This window comes from Microtus ochrogaster, chromosome 22 (assembly GCF_000317375.1).
Source record: "Microtus ochrogaster isolate Prairie Vole_2 chromosome 22, MicOch1.0, whole genome shotgun sequence".
Taxonomy (NCBI): domain Eukaryota; kingdom Metazoa; phylum Chordata; class Mammalia; order Rodentia; family Cricetidae; genus Microtus; species Microtus ochrogaster.
Window position 1 is genome coordinate 29,937,137 of NC_022023.1, and position 12,839 is coordinate 29,949,975.

Consider the following 12,839-nt stretch of genomic DNA (forward strand, 5'->3'; position numbering starts at 1 on the left):
ATCTCAAGGCCAGTTGATGCATTAGTCACATTTCTCATCACGGTCACAGATAATCTGACGAAATCGATGTAATAGATGAATGGTTTATTTTGAGTCACACTGGAAGATTACAGTCCTCATGCTCGGGAGGGATATGTCACATGTTGGCACTCTCGGTGGTGGTGGGGGCCTTATAGCATGACTTGTTCATATCTCAGCAGACGAGGAAAGAGAGCTTGATCTAGAAGTAGCGTCTCCCCACAACCTGAAAGGCCCATGCTAGGCTCCATACTAAATGGCGCTACCACCTCCCTAAACGGACCCACCAACTGGGGGCCAACTGCTCAGCATGTGAGCCTGTGGGGGGATACCAAACAGACCCACCAACTGGGGGTCAACTGTTCAACATGTGAGCCTGTGGGGGATACCAAACAGACCCACCAACTGGGGTTCAACTGTTCAACATGTGAGCCTGTGGGGGATACCAAACAGACCCACCAACTGGGGTTCAACTGTTCAACATGTGAGCCTGTGGGGGATACCAAACAGACCCACCAACTGGGGATCAACTGTTCGACATGTGAGCCTGTGGGGGAAATTTTGCGTTCAAACCGTAATAATTTAGCTAAATATTTGTCAATTATATGAATCTTATCAAAGAATCAGTTTTGGTTTCATTGATTGTCTCCATTGATTTGTATGTTTTCTGTTTTATTTGTTTTCAATATAACCTTTACCATTTTCTTTCTTATGCTTATTTTGGGTTTATAGTGCTCCTGAACACCAAAGTTAAAGTGATTGGAGCAGGCTGTCTTATGTGATTATTACCTTACCTGTTCGCAACAATGCTATTCTTCTGGGTTTCCATTTCCACTATTTCAAGGAATTTTAGATTTTACTTTTAAGTTTCTAAAAAAGTTCTATCAAAGAATTTATGCACTGTGATGCTTCATTTTCATACATTTGTGTATTTCCCAAACTTTCTTTCATCATTGTTTTCTGAATTTAGCTCCAGTGTAGAATCCAGTTTATTGTGATTTCAATACTCATAAGTTTATTGGTATTTGTTTATGTGATAATACATTTTAGAGAATTTTCCACATGGACATGAGATGTTTCACATTTGACTTGTTTAGAGAAGTGTACAGACACCCATTTTGTTGACGTTTCTCCTTTTCTGATTCAAGGTATCTCTGTCTTTGTTGATCTGTTGGCTTTTTTTCCATGACTGAGATAAGAGCATTGAAGTCTCCAAATATTATTGAGTTGTCTATCCCATTACTTCCTCTTATGCTTTATGTACTTAAAAACTTTGTTGTTAGAGGCATCTATGGACTCGTAATGCTTTCTTGGTGGATTTTCTCCTTTGCCATCATTTTTCGGCATCAATTTCTTTCATCTTGAAATCTTCATTGCCTGACATCAGCACAGTCAATCCAGTATTTACTTCCTTACTCTTACTAATCTATATTGAGTTTTACACCTCTGTCACTTAGCTGCATCCTAGCCTTTGGGTTTTAGAAAGAGCCACTAAGGGACTCAGTCTGGCCTCAGACTCACTGTGAAGTCCAGGCTGGTTTTGAACTCATGGCCCTCCTGCCTCAGCATCCTAACTGTTAAGATTACAAGTGTGTGCCATCACACGTGGCTTATGGCTTTATTTTGTGTGCCCTTTCCCTTCATTTTCTTTCTTATTTACCTGTGTACAGCATGTATTTGAGTCATTCGTGTGCTAGTATCTGCCTTTTGCTTAGAGTGGCTAATATTTTTATATTAAATATAATTACCAAGATGACAGAAATTAATCTGTACTTCACTATTTACTTCGTGAGGAGTGTCTGCAAACACCATGGCCAGCGGTGTGTCAGTCCACATGAGGCAAGAAGGAAACATGGTTCAACACGATTGAGTACCCAGTGTTGGTTCAAACTTCCAGAGTCTGACACCAGGTAGTTTATTTCAGACATGCTTAGGCACAACACAGTATGGAAACACGTTTCCTGGTGATAATGAACTCAATTCTCTGTGTGCCGCAAAGCTTAAGGCACGATTACATAGAAATTTGTAAAGTACAAGTGACATTTTCCATCAAGATAAGTTCTATAACTTAACCAAGGAAGTAGGCTCAAGGTAAGCAGCCCATGATAAGGATCTAAGAGAGGACAGCCCTGCAAACTGACTGAGATACATGTAAGAGTCTGGGGAAGTCAGATGTGGCCTGGTCATACAGATAGCACAAAGATTACCAGGCTGTTAACCACATCTATTCCCAGCCTTCTGGTTGGAAAACATGTTATGTGAACCCTTCTTTTTATAGGATTTTTAAAATTTTAATTAATTTATTTTACAGCCCAACCATGTTTCCCCTCCTTTCTCTTCTCCCATCCCTCTCCCTCCCCTCTGCCTTTCCTCAAATTATCCCCCTTTCTGTTTCTACTTAGAAAGCAGCAGGCCTCCCATGGGAATCAACTTAGCATGGCATATCAAGTTACAGTAAGACTAAGCACCTCCCCTTATGTTTAGGGTGGGCAAGGCAATCCAGTATGAGGAACAGGTTCCCAAGAGCCAGCCAAAGTGTGAGTTAGTGACAGCCTCTACTCCCGTTGTTAGGAGTTCACAAGTAGACCAAGCTACACAACTGTCACATATAACACAACTGTTATATGTAGAGGGCCTAGGTCTGTCTCATACAGAATCCCTGGTTGTTGGTTCAGACTGTTAGTTCCTGTGAGCCAGGTGAGCTGTTTCTGTGAGTTTTCTTGTAATGTCCTTGACCCCTCTGGCTCCTCCAAACCTTCCTCTCTCTTTTCAGCAGGATTCCTCAAGCTCAGCCTAATGTTTGGCTATGGATCTCTGTATCTGTTCCCATCAGCTATTGAATAAAAGCTCTTTGGTGATAGTTTGGGTAGTCACCAATCACTGGAGATGGCCAATTCAGGCTGTGTATCCACTAGGAGTCTTAGCTGGGGTCATCCTTGGAGGTTCGTGAGAGTTTCCCTTGTATCAGGTTCCTACCTGATCCTGTAAAGCACCCCCTTGCCAGCCATCTGTTTTAGGGTTCTCCTCCTCCATGTCCTCCCCAAGATGATCCCTCAAGTTCCCATGCCCATCTGCCCCCAGTCCAGCCAGGAGATCTCTTCTATTTCCCTTTCCCAAGGAGATCCATGCCTCCCCCCTCGGACCCTCCTTACTACCTGTTCTCTTTTGGTCAGTAGATTGTAGCCTGGTTATCCTTTGCTTTACAGCTAATACCCACTCAGGAGTGAGTACATACCATGTTTGTCTTTCTGGGTCTGGGTTACCTCACTCAGGAAGACCTCTTCTAGGTCCGCATCTCTTCCTCTGAAGACACGATACTGCATGTTTAACATTCCTGGTTTCCTTGATGCTTTCCTAGAAGCACAAGAACCTTGGGTCTCCTGCAGATAATCTGTGTATCTTACATTTTTCTTTTATTCTTTCATTTCTTATTTTTGTGTAGCTGCTTCCAAAGCACAGTTTCAGGTTCATGTCACTCTATTTTAAGAGTTATTTTCTTTTTTTTTTTTTTAGAGTTATTTTCTTAATCACGGTCATGGTTATTGCATGAAACAAAGTCTAGTTGAGATCAATATCAATTGACTGTATAAAAAAATTTCCTCTTTATAGGTTTCTCATCTCTTTGTCTTTTGTGCTATTATGGTTACAGACTTTTTAATCCTTAGATTTTTTTGTTCACTGTTTTACAATTATTGCTTTATGATGCCATACTTTAAATAACATGACAAGTACAAAGATCATATCTATATTGTTTTGTTTATATACATAAATTCCTCCATAAGTGCTATTTCTTCATATGGTTGGAGTAACTTTGAAAAGTGTTTTTCATTTAAGACTCAAAGATTTCTTCTTGTATTCCTTAGATGAAAGGTATCTGTGAGCTTTCCTAGTTTTTGTTTATGCAGAAATTCATTATTGTCTTTCATTTTGAATGACAGTATGGCTGTGTATGGAATTCTTGGTTGAGAGCCTTTTTTCTCAGCACTTTGTGTGATCTTAGGGCCTTCCAGCTTCAGTACTGTGTGATTGCTCATTGTGTTGAGTACATGGTCAGTTACTTCCCTCACTGACTGAAAACTTTCTCTTTGTGTCTGTCTTGTCTCTGAGCAGTTTTCCTATGATGTGACTGAGTGTGGTTCTCTCGGAATACATCCTTTTTTAAACTTAATTGAGTTTTTTGGATGTTGAGATTAATTTTTTTCCCATTATTTTTTCAACTGTTCATTCTGTCCTTCTCCTGCTGCCTTTCCTTTTAGAATTCTTATGATCATATGTTGATCTGCTTGATAGTGTCCCACAAGCCCCTTATGTTAATAATTTCTCCTTGCTAATCTCCTTACTAAGATCAGAACTCTTTGTTTTTTTTTTTATCAATGTCCAGCTAATCCTTCGTATTATTAAAAGCTTTAAAAAACTAACTTCCAGTTTTCAAACACCTTGACCATAATTTCATTTCTCTTAAGGGGGAATTGATTATTTTCAGAGTTCTATTTGATATTCACATTGACATTCTTCCGTAGCTGAATTCCGATGCATTTATAATTATAGAAATTAGTTCTGTCATGGTCATTAAAGACTTCTGTTGCTTACTTTTTTCTTACAATATATTTTGATCACATTCTCTCCCCCCTAATTCTTCCCAGCTCCTCCTTATCTCCCTACTCTTCAACTTCATGTTCTTCCCCTCTTTTTCAACCCCCCAAGACAAAATAAAAAAAAAACCAGACAAAACCCCTAATAAGACAAAAGTATAAAAGCAAACAAATTGTACCTAAAAATACATGGAATTTAATTTTCCATTGGCCATCTACTGGGCATGAAGCCTGCCCTGGAATGTGGTTGATATGCCCAGTGAGAACCCATTTGAGAAAACGGAATTTCCATTTCCCGGCAGGTATCAATTGCAAATAGCTTATTGGTTAAGAATAAGACTTTGGTTCACTTTCCAAACAAAGAATTCATTTTTAGGGAAGCTGCTTCTGTTCATTGCTTATTGGTGATTTGCCCATTTCTCCTTGGAGACTGTTGAGCTCTCTAAGAACCTGGGGATGTCAGAGTAACTTCAGTGACAGACTGAGCTGTCTTGTTGGCCATCACAGACACTGTGAGATGTGAAGTTAGGAGGGCTAGCTCCCCTCTCCTGGTTTATTCAGACCTTTGGCAAGAACCCAAAGGTACGTTTTGCAGGCTTGGCTGTGTTTCAGCTACAGTTCTCCGTGTATGTACACCCTGGTTTTGTCCTCTTATTGGTTCTCCTATGTTTTGAACAACGCTCCGGGTTTCCTGTGTTGTGCACACACAGGTTGGTGATTTGGGAGTGGAGCAGATAGATATTCGAATGGCCCATCCACCTTTCATTGTTCATTTCCAACATTTGTTTCACATACGTTTGTGCAAACACCGAGGTAGCTGACTTTTTGAAAGTGATTTGAATAGACAGCAAGCAGCTTTTTGGCCATAAACTTTTAGAGGAAAAGTCTATTTCAACGAAGATGTCTGTGAGTTATCAGTAGAATAGTAAGGTATGTTTTAAGGCAATTATTAAAACTCTCAAGGCAAGTGATTAATATTTATTAATACCATTTTTTCTTTGACAATTAACCTTGACAATCTAAGTTATATCAAACATATTAATGTTATTTTCTATGTAAATTGTATCTCCCCCTAACATTTGTAAGACAGACAATTCTACTTGTTTTAGAAAACCAAATGAAGGCAGTTCATATCTCAGTCTTATTAGAAAGAGTAGGACTAGAGACTTTTCCCTAGTCTGAAATTCTGTTTTGAAATCACCGTGTTAGAAACAGTAAGGTCTGCTTTGTGGGATACTTGTACACTGTATGAAGGTGCATTGCTGTGATTGGTGTAATAAGAAGCTGAATAACTGATTGATAGGCAGAAGGTATAGGTGGGATTTCCAGGGAGAGAAAGGAAGAAGAGGAGGAATTAAGGGAACAGGAAAAGCCAGGAGACGGAGGAAATAGAATCTACAAGATGGAAGAGAGGTAACACAATGTATTAGAACATAGATTAATATAAATGGGTTAATTTAAGTTGTAAGAGTCAGTTAGGAACAAGCCTGAGCTAAATACTAAGCATTTATAATAAAAAAGAAGTCTCTGTGACTTCTTTGGGAGCTGGCTGGCAGGACAGAAAGAAACTCCTTACAGGTCTGCCAGCTGTTCCGTTTGTTGTGGTCATGTTTCAAGTTCTTGGCATTTGTAACTTTTGCAAGAATTTAAAAAAAAAAATCTCGTGAGAATTAATCATTTCAGATGCTTTTTAAGTGCTTGCTTGTGGAAACTGTGTTCTTGCCAGTGAATGACATAGCTCATTATAACAACACTCAACAACATGATTAAGCTAGCTTTTCTTTGACTATTTGCACAATATTACTTAAATTCTATGCATTACTTTTTTTCCCCCTGAGGCCAGATGCTTTGGGATAGAATATGTTATGTTGGGTAAAACACTCTTCCTATTATCTCCTGAGATCTAACACAATAAAGAGTTTTTCTTACTTGTACTGTTCAGTGCTGATAGTTAAGGTCCTTTTGGACAGGGAACCAACATTTTTTTTTTTTTTAACTCCATCATGTCACACACAGTTTCTACGTCACCTTGGCTGGGAAGAAATGGTAGATAGGCTGAAAGCTACCTCAGGTTCTGGTTAGGAATGCAGATCTTGTTCGTCCCTTGCTCAGGGACTAGGTTGTGCCTTCATCTAAGTCCACAAGAGTGAGACAATTTCCAGTAAGGAGAGCAATAGGGGTGGGGAGCTATGCTGATATATTGATCTGAATAATACAGCGAATTTCTTACATTGAGCACACACAGGTCAGTGATTTGGGAGCAGAGCAAAGAATTTAATGACCCATCCACCTTTTGTTTTTCATTTCCAATAGCTTGTATCACATAGGTTTGCACAAACATGTAACGAGTCTTTCTCTGTTCTGCCAGCCAGCTCCCAAATAATGACATGGAGACTTCTTATTGATTAGGAAAGCTGAGCCTATATTTTAGACTTATTCCTAACTAGTTCTTTTCTTTTGTTAGTTCCCACTTTCTCAATTTTAATTAAAAACAGGAATGAATTATTTTAATCTACCATTTTGAAAGTCAGCATTATTGCACACAATTATCCTCTGAAATGGAGTTGGCACAGAAAATAATGATATTTAAAATATTATCTATACCATTTTAGTTTGCTCGCCTAGCAAATCTTAATTTAGACCTGAAATCTTCTTTTTACACATGATCCTAAGTAAATAGGCATTTATCCAGTGGATCAAGAATCTAAGCGTTGACCTTTCTTTTTTTTTTAAGTTTTTTTGTCCTCTTGATTTCTTTTTTTAAAATTTATTTATTTATTAAGGATTTCTGCCTCCTCCCCGCCACCGCCTCCCACACCCGCACACTGAGACAATGAGGATGTTCTATCCTAACTAGTTCTTAAAACTTAAATGAATCTGTTCCTATTGATCTACATTTTGCCTCATGGCTTTTTACCCTCCGTTCATTCCGACTCCCTCCAAGTCTTGTTGTTCTCTCTCTTGCCTGCCCAGATTCATCCGAGGATTCTTCCCCTTTTCTGGAAGTCCTGTGTATCTTTCCTATCTATCTATTGGCCATGCAGCTTTTTATCACACTAATCACAGCAGTTTATCTTCACACGGTGTGCAAATGCCCCTCAACACAAACACTGAGACAGCTGACCTTTTGAAAGTGATTTTGACAGCATGCAGCTTTTCAGCCACAGATTTTTTAAAGAAAAGTTCATTTAAACAAAGATGTCTCTAAGTTATCAGTAAAATAGTAAGGTATGTTTTAAGGCCATTATTAAAACTTTCAGGTCAAGTGGTGACTACTTATTAATATGAATTTCTTGTTGGCAAATGAGCGATTGCACAAAACACGCTCTGGAAATATTTCCAGTGTCCTTATGTGATAAAACAGTGCTCAGCCCTCAGGAGTGGTTAGAACCTGCCCAGATGTTGGTGAACATGAAAAGTCAATGAAAGAAAAATGTGTCTTCTTTGACCGTCAGGGAACCTGAGGAGAAAGGGGATAGTCTTAATGCTTCTGTAATCTCTAAAGGCAGCTGGGTACATTTCTCAGGTCTAGTCTGCATTGTTGCCATATTTCAAGGCTCTGTTCCTATTGAGTGAGGTCGCCATAGTCATTCTGTGAATATTTATGTCATATTCATTTGTAATAGCCAAACACTAGAAACCATTGGGATGTCCTTAATTGGCAAATGGGCCATATATCATGGCATAGCCAGATAATGGCATACCAGTGACTGCTGAAAAACTTTGAAATTTGACTCACATAACAAAAGGGAAGAAGCTTAAAGTAATTGTGCTAAATGCTGCTTTTCTGACAAGGTTATCTGTCCTCTGAGAAGTAATCAGAAAATATATGTGCCATTAGATCAATGTGCCTGTGAGGGCCAGGGCATATCTTAAAGGTAGGACATGGGGCTGTGGGTTTGGTTTGTAGCATTGAGAGAAGGGAGAAAGTGAGAGAGGAGAATACAAATCTACATTTACAGAGGATGTAAACTGATCTATAGAGATAAGAGAAGGATGTTTTATTGGGAGTGTATTGTTCAGTGATAGAAGGATCTGGAGGGGGGCAGAACATGGATGGGCATGAGTTCTGGGATGATGAATATGCCCATTATCTTGACTGCAGTATTGCTTCATGAAATATACATAAGCTAAAATAGAAATTATACTTTTAAATGTACACAGTTTGCAGTACAGCAGTTGCTCTCAATGAAAAATAAACCATTCAGAAGACAAAACATCAACTGGTGTGTTAGCAATGGATCTATTACAGGATGGATTCTGCTTGTTTTACAGGATGGATTGCTATGCTGGGGGCCATCTGGTTGCTAATTTTAGCGGACACTCATGACTTTGAGATAATTCTACACAGAGTGGAATGGGCGACTCTCCTCTTCTTTGCAGCACTCTTTGTACTGATGGAGGTAAGACCTTGTATGGATGGAGGTTAGACTTGGTAGTGATGGAGGTTAGACTTTGCATGGATGGATGTTAGACTGTACTCATGGAGGTAAGACTGTATGGTTGAAGGTTAGACTTTGTACTGATGGAGGTTAGACCTTGTATGGATGGAGGTTAGATTTGTACTGATAAAGGTTAGACTTTGGACTTTTGACTATGTAAACTTTTACTTGATTTTAGGTTTCGTATTTATCTACAGAGCTAAGCCTAAGGTTTCAGGTCTTTCTACATATTCACTAAATGGAGAATGATAGAGGTTAATATTAACGTGACCAGTGTTTTTATCTCAGTCTTTAAATGCTTCTCATAAAAACATTGACTTTGTTGATATTGTTTTCTTTTTCCTAAATTGTTTGTGTGACAGGTGAATTTGGTTTAATTTAATTTGTTTATAAAACATAGGATTTGCTCAAAATTAAAACTGGAATGACTTGCAAGAACTAGTTCATCAGGTAAAAGGAACTGACGTGGGTCGCACAATATTGAGTGAATACTGCTTTTGATTGTGACTATTCCTAGAAATTATTCACACTATGTACTTTCATCTAGAGACATTGTTTATCAACGTGTGCCTTCCTCAAATAGAGAGGGAGAAAAATAAGTAACAAAAAATCCTATTGGCCAAGGGGTCCCCGCCTATGCCCTGGTTCATCGTGTCCCTCAGGTTTGACCTGTGTGTGCTTTCACTTTTAAGGTAGAATTATTCCCCAAATTTCTAAGGAGTGGCTTACGTGACTCCTGGAAATATAGTTTGGTATTCCTTAAATGAATTTTAAAGTTAGTATACTCAGTGATGGGCTTTACTACCGCAGTTTCATGCAGATGTCATACTTCTCCCTAAGCCCCCTTCTGCCACACCCTCTCGTTCTCTACACCACTCTCCCCAGCCCACTGATATCCTCCCTTCTGCTTTCATGTCTGCTGTGTTCTATTAGTCCCTTCCCACCCTCCCTCACATCCTCTCTTCCTAACGATCGCTTCCTATTCCCACTTCCCACTCATGGTCCCTTATCTTCATTCACGACTCCCCCCGCCACACCACACACACACACACACACACATGCATATACAATTCAATCGAGATTCCACATACGAGGTGAAGCATGCAGCAAATTGTCTTTCCAAGTCTGGCGTATGTTGGTTCTGTAATGACTTCCAGGTCCGTCCGTTTTCCTGCAAATCTGATCGCCTATTGTTTTTACAATTACATATCTTGATTTTGGGTCTGTGATTTTATATTCATTGTGAGAGCCACGTGTGGATGCCTGCTCACACTCATCTGTTTAAGGACATCTGGACTGATTCAAGGTCGTAGGTGGAGTCCCTCTGAATGGTGTGGGAGTAAACACCAATGAACACGAATCTCTGTGGTATGTTAGCTTAGGATTCTTCAGGTACATATCCAGGAGTGGTATGCCTGGATCATATGGTAGCTCTATTTTGCATTTATTGAAGACTATTCCCCCTGAATCCTATAAAAGCTGTGTAAGTTTATATTCCTATCAACACTATATAAGGGTTCCTCTTTCGCTCACCACAATCTGCTATCTGATTTATTAGATGTTGGAGAATGCCATGTGCTTTGATCATACTCACCCTGCCTTCCCCAGCTCTTCTCAGACACACCCACTTCCCTTATCACTTAATGTTGTGTCCCTTTTCTTTCTTTATAAAGGCTAATTTGTGTTACCCACATTGTCTTTGAAGTGTGGTCTTTCACTGGAGTGTGGTGGACTTAACAGAGGACACATTCATGAAAAATTCTGACATACTCCATTCAGCAGATAATGATGGTCAGAATGCCTCAGAAATCTGGGATTATTCTGTCTTGGGCTTGCACAGGTCTTGTGCATGGTGTCACAACTGCTGTGTCTCCATATGTGGAGCTTCCCAGCCATGCCCAGAAGACACTGCTTCTTTATTAGCCATCTGTAGCCTCTTACACTCTTTCTGCCCCCTCTTCTTCAATGCTTCCTGAATCTTGGGATGAGAGTTGCAGTCTAGGTATTTCCTTAGGGATGGATATTCTGCAGTCTCTTATTCTTTGCAGCTTGGCCAATGGGAGTCTCTGTGTTAATCACCATCTACTGAAGATGAAAGGTTCTCTGATAAGGGTTGCTAGGTGCATTGTTCTCATGAGTATAATGATAGGCCCCAGGTGCATTGTGCAGAAAACCAGTAGTAAATCATGGTGTATGACCTATCACTTGTCTAACCTTATATTCTTAGCCTGATAATCATGCCAGCTAGAGATTTCATCTTGTGGGGCTGAACTTAAATCCAAGCAGAAAGTGTTTGGTTACTCCCATAATGTTTATGCCACTATTGCACCAGTGGGCATGTCTTGTCAGGGTGGTTATTATTCTAGTACATAGGGTTCACACTTTGTTATGACAATTACTTTTATTCTCTAGTAGTTTGTTTGGCATCTTCTATTACTATGAAAACTAGTCGATAGTGTGGAAGCTTCTAGGCCAACTCCAATTTGTTTCCTCCATGTACTCAAGTATGTGGTATCTTCAGCAATAGGGTTTCTTTAACAAGGTCTTGAGGGTAATCAGGAGCATTGGCAATAGCCTATAATGTGGTCTTATGGCATGCCCATCCATCTGTCTCTCTTCATGGGACTGGCTGCCCTGTTGAGGTCTCTCACTCACCACATGGCTTCCTGCCTGGGACACGTTGCCTGCTGCAGCCACTCAGGGAACTGTGCCATCCCTGCCTGGGACTGACTGCTCTTGGGACCCACTGTCTGCTGCATGCCACCACTTCGGGGGACCTGTGGCATGGTCTCATGGCCCTGCAGCCACTTGGGGACCTGCAGCATTTTTACTTTTTACTTTTACCACTACAGTAGTAGGATATAGAGTCCTTTGGGTACATACCCAAGAGTGGTACAGCTGAATCATGTGGTAGATTTAATTTTAGCTTTTTGACAAACTTCCAAGTGATTTCCATAGTGGTTATACCGTTTGCATTTCCACAAGTGGCGGATGAGTCTCCCCACCCTCACATCCATGTTAGCATTTGTTGTCATTTTTTTATTTTTGAGGATGGCAATTCTGACTGTGGTCAGATGGAATCTCAAAGCAGTCTTATGTTCACCGTTCTGATGCTAAGCATGTTGAACATTTTCTCAGGTATTTATTGGCTGTTTGTAACTCCTTTGACAACCACCTTTTCAGTTTACTGGCTTATTTGTGGATTGGGCAATTTATTATTTTGCTGTTTAATATTTGAAGCTATTTATAAATTGAAGATATTAACCATCTGTCTGATATGTAGTTAGGAAAGTCCCCCCCCCTATTTTGTATGCTGCCTTTTCACTCTGGTGGCCGTGATTTTTCTGCACAGATGCCCTTTGCATTTATACAATCCCTTTTCTCATTTCTTGACACTCCTTTCTCTGCTATCAGAAACCTTTTTGAAAAATCTTTGCTTGCACCTGTACCTTAAGTATTTTTGCCTACGGTACCCTCAGCAGCTTCAGTTCTTAGGTCTTTTATCCAGGGCTTGGAGTAATTCTGAATTGATTCCGTACAGGATGAGAGACACAGCTTTAATTTCCTTCCTCTATGTGTGGGCATTCGGTGTTCCCTGAAGTGTTTGCTGAGAAGGCTGTGTTTTTCTCTGTTTATGGTTTTGGAAGCTTTGTTAGGAGGCTGTAGCTGCGTGAGTTTATTTCTCGGTACATCACTTCATTCTGTTCTTTGGTCTAAGTGTCTGTTTTTGTGCCAGTAGAGTGCAATTTTTGATATTATGGTTCTGTGATACAACTGAGATCAAGTA

General features: G+C 39.9%; 1 protein-coding gene across 2 annotated transcripts in view; it reads left to right on the plus strand.

Moving 5' to 3' along the window:
• Oca2 (OCA2 melanosomal transmembrane protein) overlaps positions 1 to 12,839 on the plus strand; it is a 200,681-nt gene that overhangs the window by 69,923 nt on the left and 117,919 nt on the right. For both annotated transcript variants that reach the window (XM_005357815.2, XM_026784368.1), the window contains exon 18: positions 8,886 to 9,013. In XM_005357815.2, the coding sequence (XP_005357872.1) occupies positions 8,886 to 9,013 (128 nt within the window). The remainder of the gene's footprint in view (positions 1 to 8,885; positions 9,014 to 12,839) is intronic.